Raw genomic sequence first — 17641 nt, 5'->3', positions numbered from 1 at the left:
GTATTTTTCATTCGAATCCTTCACTCGAGCTTAGTGAATCAGCCCCCTTATGTTCTTGTCTTTTGTACCAGCCCAAGGTCATCATGATCCTTTAAGATCTTTAGCAGTGCAGATCTGTGCCTTGAACCTGCCCTCAATAGCTCCCCATATTATTTTCCCCTGATTCACAGCAAGGGGTCTTGGCAGCTGTCAGTTACTTTGTTGCACAATAGTTAGGGGCCTATATATCATGCTGTGTAAAAAGTGGAGTGAAGCTTTACCGGTGATGTTGGCCAGAGCAATTAGAGCAGAGCAATCAGCAATTAGATTTCAAGGGTTAGATCTGATTGGTTGCTATGAGCAACATCACTGGTACTGTTTCACTGTTTCACTCCATTTTTTACACAGCATGATAAATAGACCCCATAGTTAGTGATGGGCGAATTTGGGGCGTTTACGCGAAATTTGCCAAACGGCGAAAAATTCGTAAAATGGTGCTAGCGTTTAGTTTTTGACGCTGGCGTCAGTTTTTGATGCCAGCATCAGTTTTTTGGACGTCCATTTTTTTTTTGGACGCCGGCGAATTTTAGCAGCGGTTTGGCGAATAGCGGGAATTCGCCACAAATTTGCGCCTGGCGAATAAATTCGCTCATCACTACCCATAGTTTATACACACATCATTTTATAACAAAGGGTTTACTAGCAAAGAATACAGATTCTCATGAATTAATAATGAAGAATTACTTTTGATGCCAGATGAAACCTAGTTTTCATTCCACCCCAGAGTTTATCTTCTCAACAGTCCAGAGCACACTGAGCATGTGCAGTGCCACTGACACACACATGACTGCCTACAAAGTTCCAAGATGGGGTGCACCAGTGGACGAAAGGCATTGATCATTCATTGCTGTTATTTAAGGTATATTAAATAGGACAATGCAAGATACTGCAATATATTTATATGCCTCAAACAACAATACATATTTATTATTCTAAGCATTGTTTTTTCCTTTAACCAGAATCAAGGATTGCAGACCTTTATGAATAGTCTTTTAATGAATGCATCTCGTGTTGGTAAATGAGCCCTTCAGTCTACACTTTTATTTTTTTTACACTCTGCTTTGTATTTTGACCTTTGTCGTGACAAATTACTCCTAAAGCTCTATTAAACAGTTTAGACTAGGTTGGGCTTTGTTTAGATATTGGATAAAATCGGGCTGAAAAAAAAAACAGCTTATAGCAAACAAGAAAAATGGCATTGTGGTTTAGAAACAAATATTTTACATGTAAAGGACAGAAATAACAGGAATGTCTGCACTGGTGGTACTTTAAGCCAAGTAGTTCTTAATATACACTTTGTTAGGCTACACACTTGGAATGCTTTCTATTCAAAATCACAATGGCAAGTACATGGACCTATGCACTGAATTTTATGAATATTTGCCTGACCTGTGAGTTCACTGCAAGTGCAGCACCATTGCCACCAAGATAAATGACAACCCATTCCGGGTATTTTGTAACCTACTAAATGCCTGGAATCGCTGCATTGCCCTTGTATGACCCACATTTTCATCATATTGGTTGTTGTTTTCTGTTGATTTGTACCAGACAACAATATATTGCCCTCATGCATCTAGAAGGGTTCGCCTTTGAGAATGAAGACTGTCCCTGAAAAAAACAGACTAATAGAGTGTATGAAATAATTTTATACTTAAAATAAATCTTTGTTGCACCTACAGCAGCTCTACAAAAATAAATGGCAAAAAACACTCAGACATGTTATATTAAATAGACAATTTTTATTTTACAAGGCAATAGACTCCAACTCAAAATTGTATCAGCAGTATAAACACAAACAGTAATAGAGTGGGAAATAACATTTTAAATGACCAAATGGAGTTACCCAGGCCTTTCACTGAAAGAGAAGAGCAATAACGCAAGGCAGGCTCACAGCTCATTACTTTGTAAGAGGTTCTCTACATTCCAGCTTAACCCATAAGCCATCTCAGTCTCGTCAGCCAGTATTTTTGTAATCAAGCCCAAATGTACTGTATATACAATAGCTACTAGAAAGGCATGTATAATCTGTCAAATGTTGGTGTACAAAATAAAATACAGGAGCAGTTTTGCAGTTCAGACTATTGAATGCATTGTTGGCATAGAATAATATGTTTCCTATGATGGGAAAACTTTTAAGGAATATACAGAGCGTTCTGTGAACATTCATGGGGGGATGTAACAAATGTTGGCAACACAAACAATTATTTTCCTTTGTGCAAAGTATGGAGCAATCCATAAAGACTTTTATAGATATATATAGTGCTAGTACGCAGCAAAACTTTTCACTGAGAAAGTTATTATGATTGCACAAAAAAGCCACCTTCAAACAGGTCCTAAAATGCAATGTAATAGAGGTCTAGGGGATATTACATGTGAATCCCCCAACATGGCCTTGGAAAAGGATTCAGGCTGTAGCCCAAAACTTTTATTGTACTGAACAACAAATCAAAGATGTTAACTGTATAATTAAATAATATTAATATTTGTTTTTAAAGAAGAAAGAAAAGGTTCATCAGTGCCAAATGTTAAGACCCCCCCCCAGGGATTATAATCACTTTCTTAATACCTTGGCCCAGAGTTCTCCTCAGCGAGCACCACAGAGCAATCCTATTCTTTTGTCTAATCTTTCTCCAATGCCCGGGGCTGATGCGGGCACAGCAGAGTGAAAGTGTTGGCTTTTTTTGTTAAAGATCAGATTTTCACTCTACAGCGCACCCACAAAAAACAGGAGGAAGCTGGAACAGGACTTCTCTGCTCACTAAGAAGAACCCCAGGACAGGGCAGTGTTCTTTTAACAGGAGCACCAGCCTGGGACATCAGGTAAGTGATTATAATCACTGGGGATGCCAACCATTTAGTGCCCTCTGGTGAAATAACCCTTTAATGTGAAATTTTTGTATTGAGTTGTATTCTTAATTGAAAATCGAGGTGCACAAATGTCATCTGACTTGTAAGCCTGGGAGTATGGGCCAATTCACCCATAAATGGAAAGCTGGTACTTACACCGTAAGAGGTTTGGCGTTGCAGTAAAAGGTGGGTCTTTCTTGATTCTTACGCAAACAACATAATACAGCTTTCTATCGTTCAAGTGTTTTTGTGGAACAAATTTCCATGAAATAAAAGATCAGTTAAGGCCCTGAATATATTTGCAAGGCAGTTTATGTATTTCTGGTTTTGCTCTGGTAAGTACACAAGAAGCTATTTAATAATCACATTATTTCTTCATGATGCTTGTATATTATACAGTAAATATGCTTGGCTAAGGTATATCCACAAGGGTCTGTTTCATGCTTCTTTATACTGGCAGATACCAATTAGGGTGATATTTTTATAAGAGGATTTGGAGGCATAGAATATGTTATATGAAGGTGCAAGTGCTTCTTGAGCAGATATCAGAAGAAATGTTGCAAACGTTATAAGAGGACCATCTTAGAAAGGAGTTGCTCTGTAACATTAGACATGTTTTTTTTTACCTCGAACAGGATGTTATAAATAAAGTTGTTGATATAATCCATTTCATGCTGTATAAAGCTAATCACAGTAAGCAAGAAATGGAATACACATGGCTTCCAGTGGAAATGCCGACCAGTAAACGGCAATAGTCTATATGTGCAACACTAAGGATTCAAAATTGATGTGCAATGAAAATAATGCACAGTTAGGCCTCTTTCATCAAATGTTAATTTAGTTCCAGTGAGACCAACTGGCAGAGCATAGAGAGTACTGGGGTACATCTATATATTGCACTGTAGTGGATGCATTTGTTATAATCACATCGTTAGTGCTGATGTGATTTTTGCTTAGGCTCTATGCTTGTCAAGTGCTTGATCCCTTTACTGAAGATAAGCCAGTATGTATTGTTTGAAACCGGTTCATTTTTTGGGAGGACCATGTTAGGGTTGCCACCTTTATGTCTGGCTGAGACCGGACGGGGGGGTCCGTGACGTCAGTAGGCGTGTCTGACGTCAGTGGGAGGACCCGTGCCATCAGTGTGCGGGGCTATGACGCACGATCAGCGATTGGCTGATCGCCGTGTCAATCAAGGGAAACCTTATTTGGAAAACCGGGCAGCCCCTCAAAATACCGGGCTGTCCGGGTCAAAACCGGACAGGTGGCAACCCTAGACCATGTTGATAGTTTTAATCAGTCTAGTTGTAGCTCAGTTTTTACCCAATACAAAAGAGGACTGATATTTATCTTTATCTCTGTACTGATGCTTGGAACTGAATATTGCAAGGCATTTGGTATGTTTTGAGGTGTATTTCACACTACTCGCTACAGGTATGGGATTGGTTATCCAGAAACTCATTATCCAGAAACCTCCGAATTTCGAAAAGGCTGTCGCCTATTGACTCAATTTTATCTAAACAATCTAAAATTTTTAAAAATGATTTCCTTATTCTCTGTAATAATACCTTGTCCTTGATTCAAACTATTAATAATAAAACAGTACCTTGTCCTTGATTCAAACTAAGATATAATTAATCCTTATTGCAAACCCAGCCTAATGGGTTTATTTATTGTTTACATGATTTGCTAGTAGACTTAAGGTATGGAGATCCAAATTACGGAAAGATCCATTATCTGGAAAACCCCAGGGTCTGAGCATTCTTAATAAAGAGATAACTATGAATTTAACATCCTGTACAATAGTTTGAATATTGACAGCCCTTTACAAATGTTCACTATTCGGTGCACATTTAGAACAATCTGGCCATGCCACAGATTTCTCTCCTGCGTTGTTTATGCTATGATATTGTTATCTCCCCTTCTTGTTTCTTTTTCTCCCCTACTGAGTTTACTTTAATGGCAATTCTAAACACTGTAGATGTTATGGTAACGGAAATGTTTTGTACAAATCGACATACTCAGACTCGTTACAAAATACCACAGATGTAAATACTACTCAATGGTATTCTGGTAAACTTCAAAAGAGTACAAAGCCTGGTCTTCAAAGGCTAAATCTTTAGAAGCATTTATGAAAATAAATACACATCCATTTATTTCTGTTTGGTACTAAAACTGACATTCTAAAGGGATGATTTGGCAGCCTGATGATTTTACATTAGTAGTTTGGGAGCATGCTTGACATATGACACAAAACAGCCCCATCTACTGGGAATTACAGATAGTGACGACCAGTGCCTCTTGTGTAATGAAGGCACTGAGGGTATTTACTAGAATATGTTGACTAATTGCTATGATTTGGTGACAGGTGAAGAGGGACTAGTGGTCTTACAAAAATAAAATATACACAGAATCTAAACTACATTTTGTTGTTATTGCATTCATTGTCCCTACTAAACTCAAGGCAATAGCACGTTATTCTCAATGCCTATGCTGATTGATGAGAATGCAAAGTATTGCTGATCGTCTGCAGAAATGCTGTAAAACACATGCAAACTGCAAGCAATGGGTACATTTTACCCTTTGGTGAATAACCAGTGTAAGTGACAGACTAGAATGACATTTAAAAAAAAAAAAATATCTTAAATAACAATCACATTAAATATTTGTATTGCAACGTTTGGGACGTACAGTCCCAGATAAGCTTCAAAACCGCACAAGTCTGTACAAGAATTACTTTCAATATATGTCACCGTAAGGCTGAAAGTTCCCTAACAAAACAAAACAAAAGGTATACCGATGTCGATATCATAAAATCCACTTTAAAGGTACCATGATAGCGTCCAGTCTTCACTCCAATTAACTAAAGAAACAGAAGGAAGCAAATCAAGAATGATAAAACCCAGTCACCCTTAGAACATGTTGCATTGATTTGGTGATTGCAGTCCTTTGCCAACAGCATCCCAACATGATGATTGAGAGTAGGATTTGACCGTCCATAAACTGATTTTAAGAGGCGCCTTGAGCAGTTTGCTACAGCGTCCGCACCGCGACTGGGTACAGCAGGGACATATGTTCTGCTCCTTTTATTGGCAATTTCTGGCTGGCGTAGTGATGGATAATTTCAGGTATACTGTTGAAGGGTGGGCTGTTCTGACCAAGGACATATTTATTTTCTTTGGTACGGGAGAGCTTCATGTGCATGAATCCTTGACTGCTCCTATTGGACATAAAGAGAATACAAAGGCATATCTATTATAGTGTAAGTAAATTCACAGAGATAAACAGTAGTCTTGGTATGATGCACATAAATAAGAGAAACAGATTAACAATATTAGTACTCAAGATAAATTTAAGATAAAACATTCAGGGCTTAGGCTTGACAGAAGGTATCCGTGAGGATGCTCTTCTTCCAAAGCATAAACAAAACAGATTTACTGTATAATAAAATAAAAGGGAAGAGGATTGGTTCAAGACTGTTATACAAACTGTATCCACACTATAGACCCGAGTCTATAAATCAATAAACTCACCAGTATACACGTTGGGTTTGGGTGCCAAGGTCCAAACCTTCAGCATAGGGGAGAAGAACAATGTAGAACAGATAGTGGGCTTGCTCTCAAATACTCCAACGAACAGTCCAAGTGTAAAAAAATAAAATGGTTGTTATTCAAATAACATGTCCACATAAAAAGAGTGCAAGCCCAGTATAGATTCTACTGAATATTAAAGAGGACCTGTCACTTGAAAAAATTATTCCAATCCTATTTTATCACGTTAGTCAAGCAAAATAAACTTTATTTACATTATATAAATTATTTGAATATTGTTTCCTTTGATCTGGGAATTCATAATTATAGCAAGCAGATAGGAACCATTTTGTGGACACTGTTATTAAGACAAGCCTTGTATCATCTCAGAATCTTGTTTGTGCACCAGAAAGGGGGACCTGATGTCCACCCCATTCCCTGGCTACACAATTAAATAGTGAAGAGAGAGGGAAAAAGTGGGGAGAGCCGTGAGATCTAGGAATGCTGAATGGAAAGTGAAAGTAAGTGCCTGCTCTGCCTCTATGCCTAAGGCATAGAGGAGAGGCAGACAATATTTGATTGACAGCTGAGATTTTTAAATTAGTTTACAACAGCTATGAATGCTTTAATAAAAAAAGAATTTTGGATTCCATGTTTAATTTGAAAGGACTTTTATTAGACAGCTTTTTATGTTGGGGCGATGGATTCATTGGGGTGTTAGCAATCTGTGCTGCTGTAAGCTCTAAACCCACATAGAACAGAATGGTCGAACACCTTCTGATAAATGGATGTATAATGCATGTCAATAAGTTAAACACTTTCCTGACTGTCAGGAAAATATTCTTGACAGTAAGAAAATTGTTTAGTAAATGCTGAAAATGTTTACTGTACATTCATAAATGATCATGATGCTAACTTTAAGAGTTAATATGTTAAAAACAGGAAAATAATATTCCAGAATACTTGACGGGGGGAACAATTTTAGAAGGGAAAAAAAAAAACAAGAGAAAAGTTCTCGGATATCTTTCCTAAACATAGAAACATCAGAAAAGGTCTTGTTACTTTTTAAAAATTCTCAGCTGTATTAGTAAGAATATGACCAGCAGGTGGCTCTATTGTAACAAACGACATCTTTTCTGAATATCTTTATAATTCTAAAAATGAACGAATGAATGTAAATTGCAAACATGTTTAGAAGAGAACTCTGCTCAATTTAAAATTCTTATTTTAAAGGTTTACTTTTCCTTTAAAGGTTGTTGTGGCAAATTCTTTTTTTCTCCCATTTTATAAAGGTGGCACAAAAGTATATATGATAAAGAAATTCCCTCCTATGGTAAAATGCCCTTTTAAAAAAACATTACTTTCAGGTTCTCTGATCAACATTGCTGTAAGGTCAAAACATAATAAAAGCCACAGCTCTAGTGTGCTACACACTGGCGAGCACCAACACTGACAATGCACTGCCTCAATGGAAATAGAATGTTTTGTACTTTCTGTAATATGATGTACTGTATATAGTATTAAAGATGGGATATATATTAAGGATAGGGACAATAAATAATGCAGCATGTTTCATGGAATGCAGATACACCAGTGTTTTTTTAATTGCAAATTATTATTTTAAAGGGCTTTTTTTTATTGTTGCACACTTCTGGCCAACAGAGTGCATTAGGTAAGAATGTGCTCTATATTCAATTAAGGAATAATGGTATACATGAACGGTTACTTGAGAGTGCAATTATAATGACTGTATTAAACAGTAGCATTCAGCAGATTCAAAGGGAAGCCCTTGTAGTATATTCTTATAATACACAAAAGCCATGAATATCCTGTAAATGATATCCTTATAAACGGTGAGTTCTGATGTCATCAGTTATAAACGGTGAGTTCTGATGTCATTTCTGTCACATGACTCACTGATACTTGTGTATTATAATAAATAAAGTACCCCCAGTTGAAAAATATGAGGATATTATAAGTTACCTCCGAGTTCCATGACCTGTATAAAAACACTCGGCCTTCGGCCTCGTGTTTTTATATGGTCATGAAACTCCTCGGTAACTTATAATATCCTTATATTTTACAAGAGGGGGTACTTTATTCACTATATAATGTTTCTTTTTTGTTGTTGTTGTTGTTCCTTATCATAGAGTTTCTTAGTACACCGAACCTGGCAGAAAACAAATAACCACAGCATGAAGTGGACTTTAGAGAGGGAAATGGGCCATAGGGTGCAGTCTCTTTCTCTCCATTTTGCTGTTCTGTGCAGTCTGGCATCTAGTTTTACCTGACACCAGGAATACAAGCATTTTGGAAGTGCATAATTATGCAGAACTATTTGCTGACTATTTAGATCTGCTGTAATGTGATGGCATGAGACTGGGTTTTAATAAGGAGAAAAAATGTGGTCAGGGTGTCTAAATGTATAACTATTAGGTAATAACATTATTAAGTTAAATATTAATAACAGAATCACAAAATTCATGCAGTCTTCAGATCCTGCTCTGCAATATTTTATTATCCTTGGAAGGGAAGGAGTTAATAAAATGTGAAAGCTGTCACTCTTCCTTCACACCAGAGAGACAATGCAGTCAGTCTCTGCTTCTCCTCTCCAGCACTTCACCGCTTTTCCCTGGAGAGCCATTCGCTCAGCAGATGGTTTAAAAGCCACGACAGTGCTCTCCCGATAACCTGCCTGAGTTTAATGAGAAATGACACTATAGCTGAAATAGTAAACTGTGGATCACTTAATGTGTGTCTGCATTTGATTTGCCTACAATGTATGTCAATTGCCAATCGTCTACTTCTTATGAGAGTTTGCATCTATATTAGTATAGCTGGTGTGAGGCAGAGTGCTATGCTTTGTATTACACTTTTCTATTGAATTAACACTAACCAGCATTTTCCCTATACATTTATTTTAGTGTTATAATATATATATATATATATATATATATATATATATTAGCACTCTATATAGTTACCACATTTAACATAATTGGCCAGTATGTAATATTTTATTCACACATCAAATAGCCATTCATTTGAAAATATTAATACCTAATATTTGTTCGTTTTTAGCCCCTTCTGAAAATGAATAACACAATAACCCTTAATAGATGGGAATAAGGCACTTTAAGCGAATAAGAGGATAGTCAGGTTTTATATATACAAGCTCTGTAGAATAGCGGAATTGTCTGCATAAAAAAAAAGCCACTTGGACTATTTCTCACTGTTGCGTCCGTTGGCATCTAAACACACTTTCTTTTGTTACAGGTGTCAGCATCCTTGTTATGGTAAACACAGCCTACAGAATGTGGGCTTTAACCTTCAAGTGACAGCTTTTTATCTGCCTGATATTAATTCTCTACATAAAAAGGCAGACGTCCAATGCGGTGTCTAAAATAGGAAACAGTGGAGTATTGTGCTTGCTTGTTCTATCAAAGCCTCTAAACCAGCAATGACAGCTCAGTATTCTTAAGATTTATGGCAAAAGGCTCATTTATATCTCTCTTTCTTACTGCATTGTCAACTGAAGACATATTTATTTAAGTGCAAGGGGAGATTTATCTTGCTTGCCTACATCTGGTGTTTAATCAATTGGATATAAACTGAACAGTACTTATAGAGCAACTCTGGTGCCACTTCAAATCCATTTTCTTTGTGTCTGTTTTCTAAAGGCTGGAAATGACACAATCCCGCATATTTCCTCTGAGGGCAAAACATTTTTTGTTTTTTTGCCACAGAGAATAAATCAGCCTAGCAGACTTAAGAATGGGATCCTTGCCCATAACCTGCTCGATTATCGCCAGATGAACCTTGGGGTTTTTTTTTTTAAAAAGAGACTCTCTGTTTAAAATGCTTAAAGCTATAAACATGGAGACCTTTGAAAAGCCTCCCAGCAGCTCATTGGCAAAAACCTAAAAAAGAGTACATAAAAAATATTCCACTTGTTATGTAGTAACTTGTCATTTTCCCACAACTTACCAACAATCATCTTACCCTTCTCTCAATTACACAAAGCTTTGCTGCAAAAGTAGGTTTGACTAGTAATGAGAACTGGGAGGAAGGATAATAAGAAGGCTCTGTAGTTACACCCCTGGGGGTAGTGTTAACATTAGGCAGAACAAAACAGAAAGTATAGGGTGAGCAAACCAATGCAGAATAAGTAGACTCAGAACTGGAATGGGCTTTTGTAATTTCAGAGATGGTAGCAGATATGTTTTGTCATGAGTTTGAAGGGGAAAGTTTGTATAAGATAAGGATTGGCAAGCAGTGAAATGATGCTAAAGTTGCTGGATAAACACAATGTATACCCCCTAACTGCCACCCTGAACACATTCATATGACTTCATAATTATGTAATGAAGCCATAATACTTTCTCTTCAAAATGAAATTGGAACCAACAGTGCACTACAAGGATTCAGTTGTACCATATATATAAGCATATAACTATCTTCAATGGTTTTCTGATAACCTTAAGAGTAAACCTAGTATACGAGTTTTGAGGTAATAGAAACAAAGCAGGTACATTTGTATGTAGGCTGTCAAGTCTACTGTACTAGTAGGGAAACAGAATAATTAGCACTTGTGAGTTTGACTGCAGTGTGAATTACACCCCTAGAGTTTGCTGAAAATACTTAAATATTTCCATAACAATCAATATTTATTGGCTAACTGATACAGTATGGAAACTAGAAGGAAATGGGATGTCTAAAATTCTTCTAAAAAAAGTTACCTTTCAGTTTATTCCCCATTTAAGGGAAAGACATAGCAAAGAAACTCCTTATGGTTTGATAGGTTAGCTGAAACTTTTCTATGGTACACAAAGACCAATAAAGCATAAAAAATAGACATGTTAAAGTAGAGAATGAAAAGGCCATTCTACCAAGGAGTAAAATAAATGTATGATAGGGTGGGTCCTTTAGTATAAGAGAAAGGTAATTGAGAACAGGGAAAAAGCAGAGATGCGCAACTGTCTGAATCTGTTTTTACAACTGAGGAACCAACTAATGAAATTTCCAGTTTTAATAGCACCAATTCTAACAGTTTAACTACTGAATTGGAGGAGATTCAAGAGAGTCTAGAATGTGAAAGTGAACAAAAGGCCAGGCCTGGGTTGTATTCATCCAGGGAACTACTAGACACTAAAGCTAAAAAATCTAGTCACAGAATTTAATCTAAAACATTTAGATAACTGCTGCAATTTTTCCATTTTTATAACTGATGCCTGACTTTACATAATACAGCAATAATTTGCTTCTCTCAGTCTGCAGTTAAAATGTAGGCTGGCATTTTGGCATTTAATAATTTCATTTAAATTAACAGCATGTTAGGGTGATGGCAGGCAGGGAGATTTTTTGCCCATGGTTAAAATTTGAGATAACACGTATATGAAATCAACATAAATTACTCCCCCACCCCCATAATGAAGTAAATCGCCCCGTGAGAAAAAATACACAGCTCTTAATTTTCTGAAGTCGCCCAAACTTGCCTCCCAAGGAAACTTCTGGCAATTTTGGAATACGTAATGCCAATGGCGTGACTAGATGTTACTGGGCCCCACAGTATTTTTTTTTAAGCCTATAAAAGGCTAGAGATTGACCTGTTTTACCAATATTCATTGAAATTGCAGTTGCGCCCCTGCAAAAAGCCATGTATGTTTTCCCACCAGCCTTATACATTAGCATTTCCAGGGTAGCTTAGATTTAAAGGAGTAATTCATCTTTTTAGTTAACTTTTAGTATTTAGTATAGAGAGTGATATTTTGAGAAAATTTGTAATTGGTTTTTATTTTGTATTAGTGGGTTTAAATTATTTAGCTTTTTAATCAGCAGCCCCCCAGTTTGCAATTTCAGCTAGGCTCCAAATTCACCTAGTAAACATGCATTGATTTGAACAAGAGATTGGAATAAAAAGTAGCAAGAATAATACATTTATAGATTACAGAGCATTTGTGTTTTAAATGGGGTCAGTGACCCCCTATTCTTCTGAGAGAGTCAGAAGAAAAAGGCAAATTGTTAAAATATATATATAAAATTATAAAGAAGACCAATTGAAAAGTTGCTTAAAAATGGCCAATCACACCATCCCTACAAGTGTGCGCAACAAACTTGCCCTGATGTAAGGGACATATTAGTAGACTGCCTATCACCCATAATGGTAGAATCCACTTCAATTTATTTCTTGAAATGTATTGTTATAATTCTGCATTTATACTGCACTGACATATTTCACAGAACTTCAGCCATTATTCATACCAGTCCCTGCACCAGGGAAATTTACCATCTACATGTGATAATTGTAATGTCTGTGCACAAGTGCCCATTAGAAAAGATAGTAAGCGCAGAGTACTAAGCTCTTCATACAAGGAAAGTGATTGATTGAGTGAGTGAGTGTATCAAACTAATGAATCTTGGGGACTTAATGAGCAGAATACATAGGGGGTTGTGTTCAGAAATGTTGGGGCTTAACTAAATTAAAGGCCCAATTACAGTCACTGACCAGGTATCTGTCAGGAAAGTTATCCTTTTGGTCCCATACACATTGCAATAAATGCAAGAGTGGCCAAGTTTTCATGGTTTGTCTTTGGCAAGTACATATTGTCTAAGATACAAATATATAAAAATAAACTCTAAAAGCACAACATCAAATTTCTTGGCACAAAGGAGATGCAAAACTAGTTTCTGTTTAGCAATAATATCCCACAATTTTGTGATGATAGAAGTCGGCATTCTCCCATGAAATGGAAGGAGAGAATCTAGTACTCCATTTAAACTGCCTACAAGTTGCTAGCAAGATGAATTTTCTTTCTAATAACAAAACAAAATGCATACGGTGGCCATACCCTGGATGATAGTACATTGGGAGATTATGTTTTCAAATAGTACATATCATTTGTGATCTAGAAATGCAGGAAGGTCAGTTAAAATGTCCCCCACCCCCACCTTGGCCTAAAATGTCAGAATGTATGCTTGAATATTTCCAAACTGCCCACACCACTTCATATACACGGAATTAATTAGATTGTGTTGCCAAATTAATCCAATTCACTAAAAACAGAACCAAGGCATTTAGCAGTGCAGAACTGTTTTTAATACATACACATCTATAACGGAAAGACATATGTGCAATCTGCTCTGTATTTTGAAACTAAATGCATAATTTAGGACACTTGTCTATGTATACGCACGCTGTTAATGCATAAAGTCAGCCTTATACATGCCCTGCGAGAAGCAAATTCAGTTCTATATAACAAAGACCTCAAATCCTAGAAAATGTGGTCATTAAATGTGGAATATTCATTAGTGCAAATCAAGCTGATCTCGCAGCGGCAATACAAATTTCCACATTTTACATTAATGTGACAATATAGGTATTATTCACCATTATAAGTGTCAGGAACTTCCTGCTGAAATATCATTTAGTGCAGATACATTTTCCATGGTTCTGTGAGCCAGTAAATCCCCCCCAGGTATCCGGCTCATTTTCTACACCTGACATTTCTTGTCCTCGGTCTATAATGAGCTTGCACAAGTGGAACTTTTGGCATTTAACTGACATTTCATCTTAAAAAAGAAGATAAAATATCATGTTGTTGTACAAGCTGTGTGTGCCGTCTGCATTTGTTATCTCTGTCTGTCTCAAGATGTGTGTCACATTCTTTATCACTTCAGAACGGCAATGCTCTGGCTAAAAGATAATCCATTACTTTGAATTATCAAGTTGAAACGGCTATGTATGTTTGTGTATGTGCCCAGTAAATGAATCTGGAGCACCCTCTTCAATTTCTCTAGTTTTATAGAAGGTGCAGCTGGATTGGCTTTGCTGTTACAAACATGTCCACAAACGTATATATGGCCATACATATGTGCATTTGTACATCTGCAGCTGAATTAGTGGTATCATTAGCCTCAGAGATCTCTTTAAATTGCAGTTGGCATTTTTAGGACTCTTATTTTCCCTATTGTGTTTTCAAGTTAAAAACTGAGCAGTAAATGCAGGGATGGGCATTGTAAGTGTACAGTGCATTTTCCACTGTTATGGACAGGACTAAGGGTCAAATTTAGCTAGCAAAGGAGCGAATTTTCGCTCTGGCGAATGGACGTAACTACGCAAATTCTCTAAGATGTGGATTTTACTGAATTGCCTTCACCAGCTCAGACCAGGAGAAGTGCAATAGAGTAGATAGGACTTCCTCAAAAAACGCTGGCGTCTTTTACTTTTTACAGGGTTCCCTCCTTCCCCCCTACATTTGATAACATAAAGCACCTAAACTATACAGTGGACACATGTGTAGGGCAATAGAACAACTCTAATTTCTTTTATTAAGGTTCCTTGGCCTTGTGTAGTGTAATGTAGTTACTGCAACATATACGTCCATTGTACTTTAACATCATGTCGTATGCTAATTAGGCATCGCTAGCGTAACTTCGAACTGCTTATCGTATTATCGCTAGCGCAACTTCGCAAGCGTTCAGAACCCTGGACGCAACTTCGGATTTTCGTGAGTTAGCGTTGGCCTGGCGAAGTGTTGCAATTTCGGAGGTAAGTAAATTTGCCCCTAAGGCTCTATTTATAAAGCTTTGTTAACTGAATTTTCATCACACAAACAAGGTAGTAAAAAATTTTTTAAATGTGGATGTGGTTTGACCCTTTCAACACTAATTAGCATATGTAACTTAGATTGAAAGTCCTAAAATATTGAATTTAGTGCATCCCTAAAATGAAGCCAGTGCTTTCTTGACACTTTTTTTGGAACATTGGCCGCATTTATTGCTATGGACTTGCCTAGTCATGGGTGGTGTAACCAAGCACTCACTAATTAATTTTTACATACAAAATTTAGACATAAGGGGAAAACTATTTTATAAATGATATTCATTTTTATAAATAGACTCCTAACTGTTGCAAAAACACAAACCATTTCTGTTTTATGTTCAAAACCATCATCACTTCTGTGTCAAAATGCATGTCACTCAGATATTTACAATTGTAATCTTTTCAGCTGATGAAAAAACTTTTTCCACAATGACAATTTTTTTTCCTGACTTTGCAAGATTGATTTTTAAAAAAATTAAACAAATGAAAGGTTACTCCACCTGTCAGTCAGTCACAAAACATTAGCAGACATCCCTAGTGGTGTTTGCTTGACCAATTAGGTGTCACTAGAGGTTACATATAAAAGAAGAAGTCACATTTGTTATGGAGACAACAAAGGGCACAGGTTACAGATTTTGCTCTGGGTAACAAAACTGTTTCACTTTCACCTAAGGCACTGCTTGCAGATACTAAAATGTTTATAGAAGAAGTGTTAAGAACACATTATCAATAAGACTGGCTGATTTTTGTTTTAAAGGAATACTGCTTCAGACTTTAAAATACAGAGGCTTTCTTGGTGTAAGAAAATTCTTTAAGGTCTGTGTTGCTTTATGGTCTGTGAGTCATGTGTAGTGTGGCAAAATTCATGCCACAGTCTATAATAGCATACCTCCCAGCATTTCAAATAAACAGAGAGACAAAAAAAATCGTAGTCCACGCCCATTTTATGGCCACACCCCCTAAATACAGCCTAAAATTTGGCAGGTTATGGAAAGTTTGAACACATTTCTGTGAGTTTTAGGGCAATGTTTTATAATCGTTTTATATAATTGCCCTTTAAACTGTGAGGCTCAGTTCTCCCAAGAGACCTGCTTATCTTAAAATGTTACAAATGTATCTAAGTGCAGTTCTGGGTGTCAAGAGCCTCTCATTTAATTACATTCCAGAAACATTGCATCTTTTCTGGCTGTTAAATGCAGATTAAAGAGAAGGTTGGCACAGGTAACTAACAATCTGGAACTGTGTGCTCAGCTGTCAAACTCAGGACTGTCCTGCGAAAAACACGACAGTTGGGAGGTATGTAATAGGTTATCTGAATGATAGCAACTAGAGAGGCCTAAAAACATAGCCCTGAACTTAAAATCCATATTTTACATTTTGAAATAACGCAGTGTGCGTGTGTACAAAATAAAAGTGCTATTATTAACAGTAGTCAGAATATCTGTTGCACACTTGATGGAGACACTGGCTACTGTATAAGTCACTGCTCTATGAATATACCTTTCATTTCCAATGTGAGGAAGCAGTGGGGCAGTAATGGACCATTTTATTACTGTTCCACTGAATGCCATTGGCTCTTGTGTGGGGAAGCATCCAGTATGGTACTATGGTGCAGTACATTTCAAAACAATTATAAAGTCATTATTTTGCTTACATTAAACTACTGTAGTTCAAAATCTTAAAAATATGCAAAATAAAAAAAGGCTATAAACGGCCAACACCATTCGTAGTGATCAAGCAAACCAATGATTCAAATGCTCCTTTAAATATAAATTCTCTGAAACATAGCTACTGCAAATTTGAACTGAAGCCTTGGATAGTGCTGCATTATTAACTCCTTGCCTTCCAAGCATGTAGCTCCCATGTGCTGCCAGGCAAAGACTTCAACGTTCAAGAACATAGTTCTTGTGCAGTAAGTGGTTTCTCTATAGGCAAATGCAGAGTCAAGAACTCCGACAACCCACTGAGCAACAAGCAATCGTCACAGAACTGACCTCAAACAGCACAATCGGATCACGTGACTGTCCTGCTCTTTCCTTTCCCCAGTGCTGCCCCCTAACTTACTGTTTCATGGGGTGAACCTACTGTTAGTGGAATGTTTGGCCTTGAAAGTTAAAGTATTCAGATTCCTGAATCAATGCTTTAGACATTTGGTAGTGTACTGCTACAAGTTTTTGACTTATACAAGTTAGAAATCTCCATAAAACGATATACTGTACATATTTGGTATTGCCACATTCAAATCACACATTTACATGCATTAAAATATTATATTTCTGATATCCTATTTTTAGACATTTAGAAGCATTTATCTTGTTACAGAAGTCATACAACACAAAAATTCTAGCATATTTTGACAGCTTAGTTTGTCCTGATAAAAGTGACCAAATCGGCTGGCAGTGAAAGGGTTGAATATACAGCTCTCTGATGTCTCTTCCAGCCATATATGCTATACAGGACTGTCCGCAGGTAAACAAATTCATGCAGATAGTTAACTGGAATTATAATAAAAGGTCAGCAGACAGCTGACCCCTTTATGTGTATAAATAGAGTAAAACTGATAATCATACACCACTATAAAATGCTGGGGACAATGCAGTACAATAAAGAAATTGGAGTTTAT

The 17641-nt window shown here is 36.8% G+C and overlaps 1 protein-coding gene across 6 annotated transcripts in view; it reads right to left on the bottom strand.

The window, feature by feature from the left end:
- Positions 1-1761: 1761 nt before the first annotated feature.
- The window catches only part of shf.L (Src homology 2 domain containing F L homeolog), a 122271-nt gene continuing 106391 nt past the window's right edge, over positions 1762-17641 (bottom strand). For 4 of the 6 annotated variants that reach the window (XM_018252985.2, XM_018252983.2, XM_018252982.2 and 1 more), the window contains one exon: positions 1762-6106. In XM_018252985.2, the coding sequence (XP_018108474.1) occupies positions 5920-6106 (187 nt within the window). In that variant the 3' untranslated portion in view covers positions 1762-5919. Of the gene's footprint in view, positions 6107-8562; positions 9112-17641 lie in introns of those variants that run through there. The other 2 variants (XM_018252987.2, XM_018252984.2) reach the window with 2 other exon arrangements.

The sequence above is a fragment of the Xenopus laevis genome, chromosome 3L, assembly GCF_017654675.1.
Source record: "Xenopus laevis strain J_2021 chromosome 3L, Xenopus_laevis_v10.1, whole genome shotgun sequence".
Taxonomy (NCBI): Eukaryota; Metazoa; Chordata; class Amphibia; order Anura; family Pipidae; genus Xenopus; species Xenopus laevis.
This window is presented reverse-complemented; position numbering and strand designations above follow the sequence as displayed.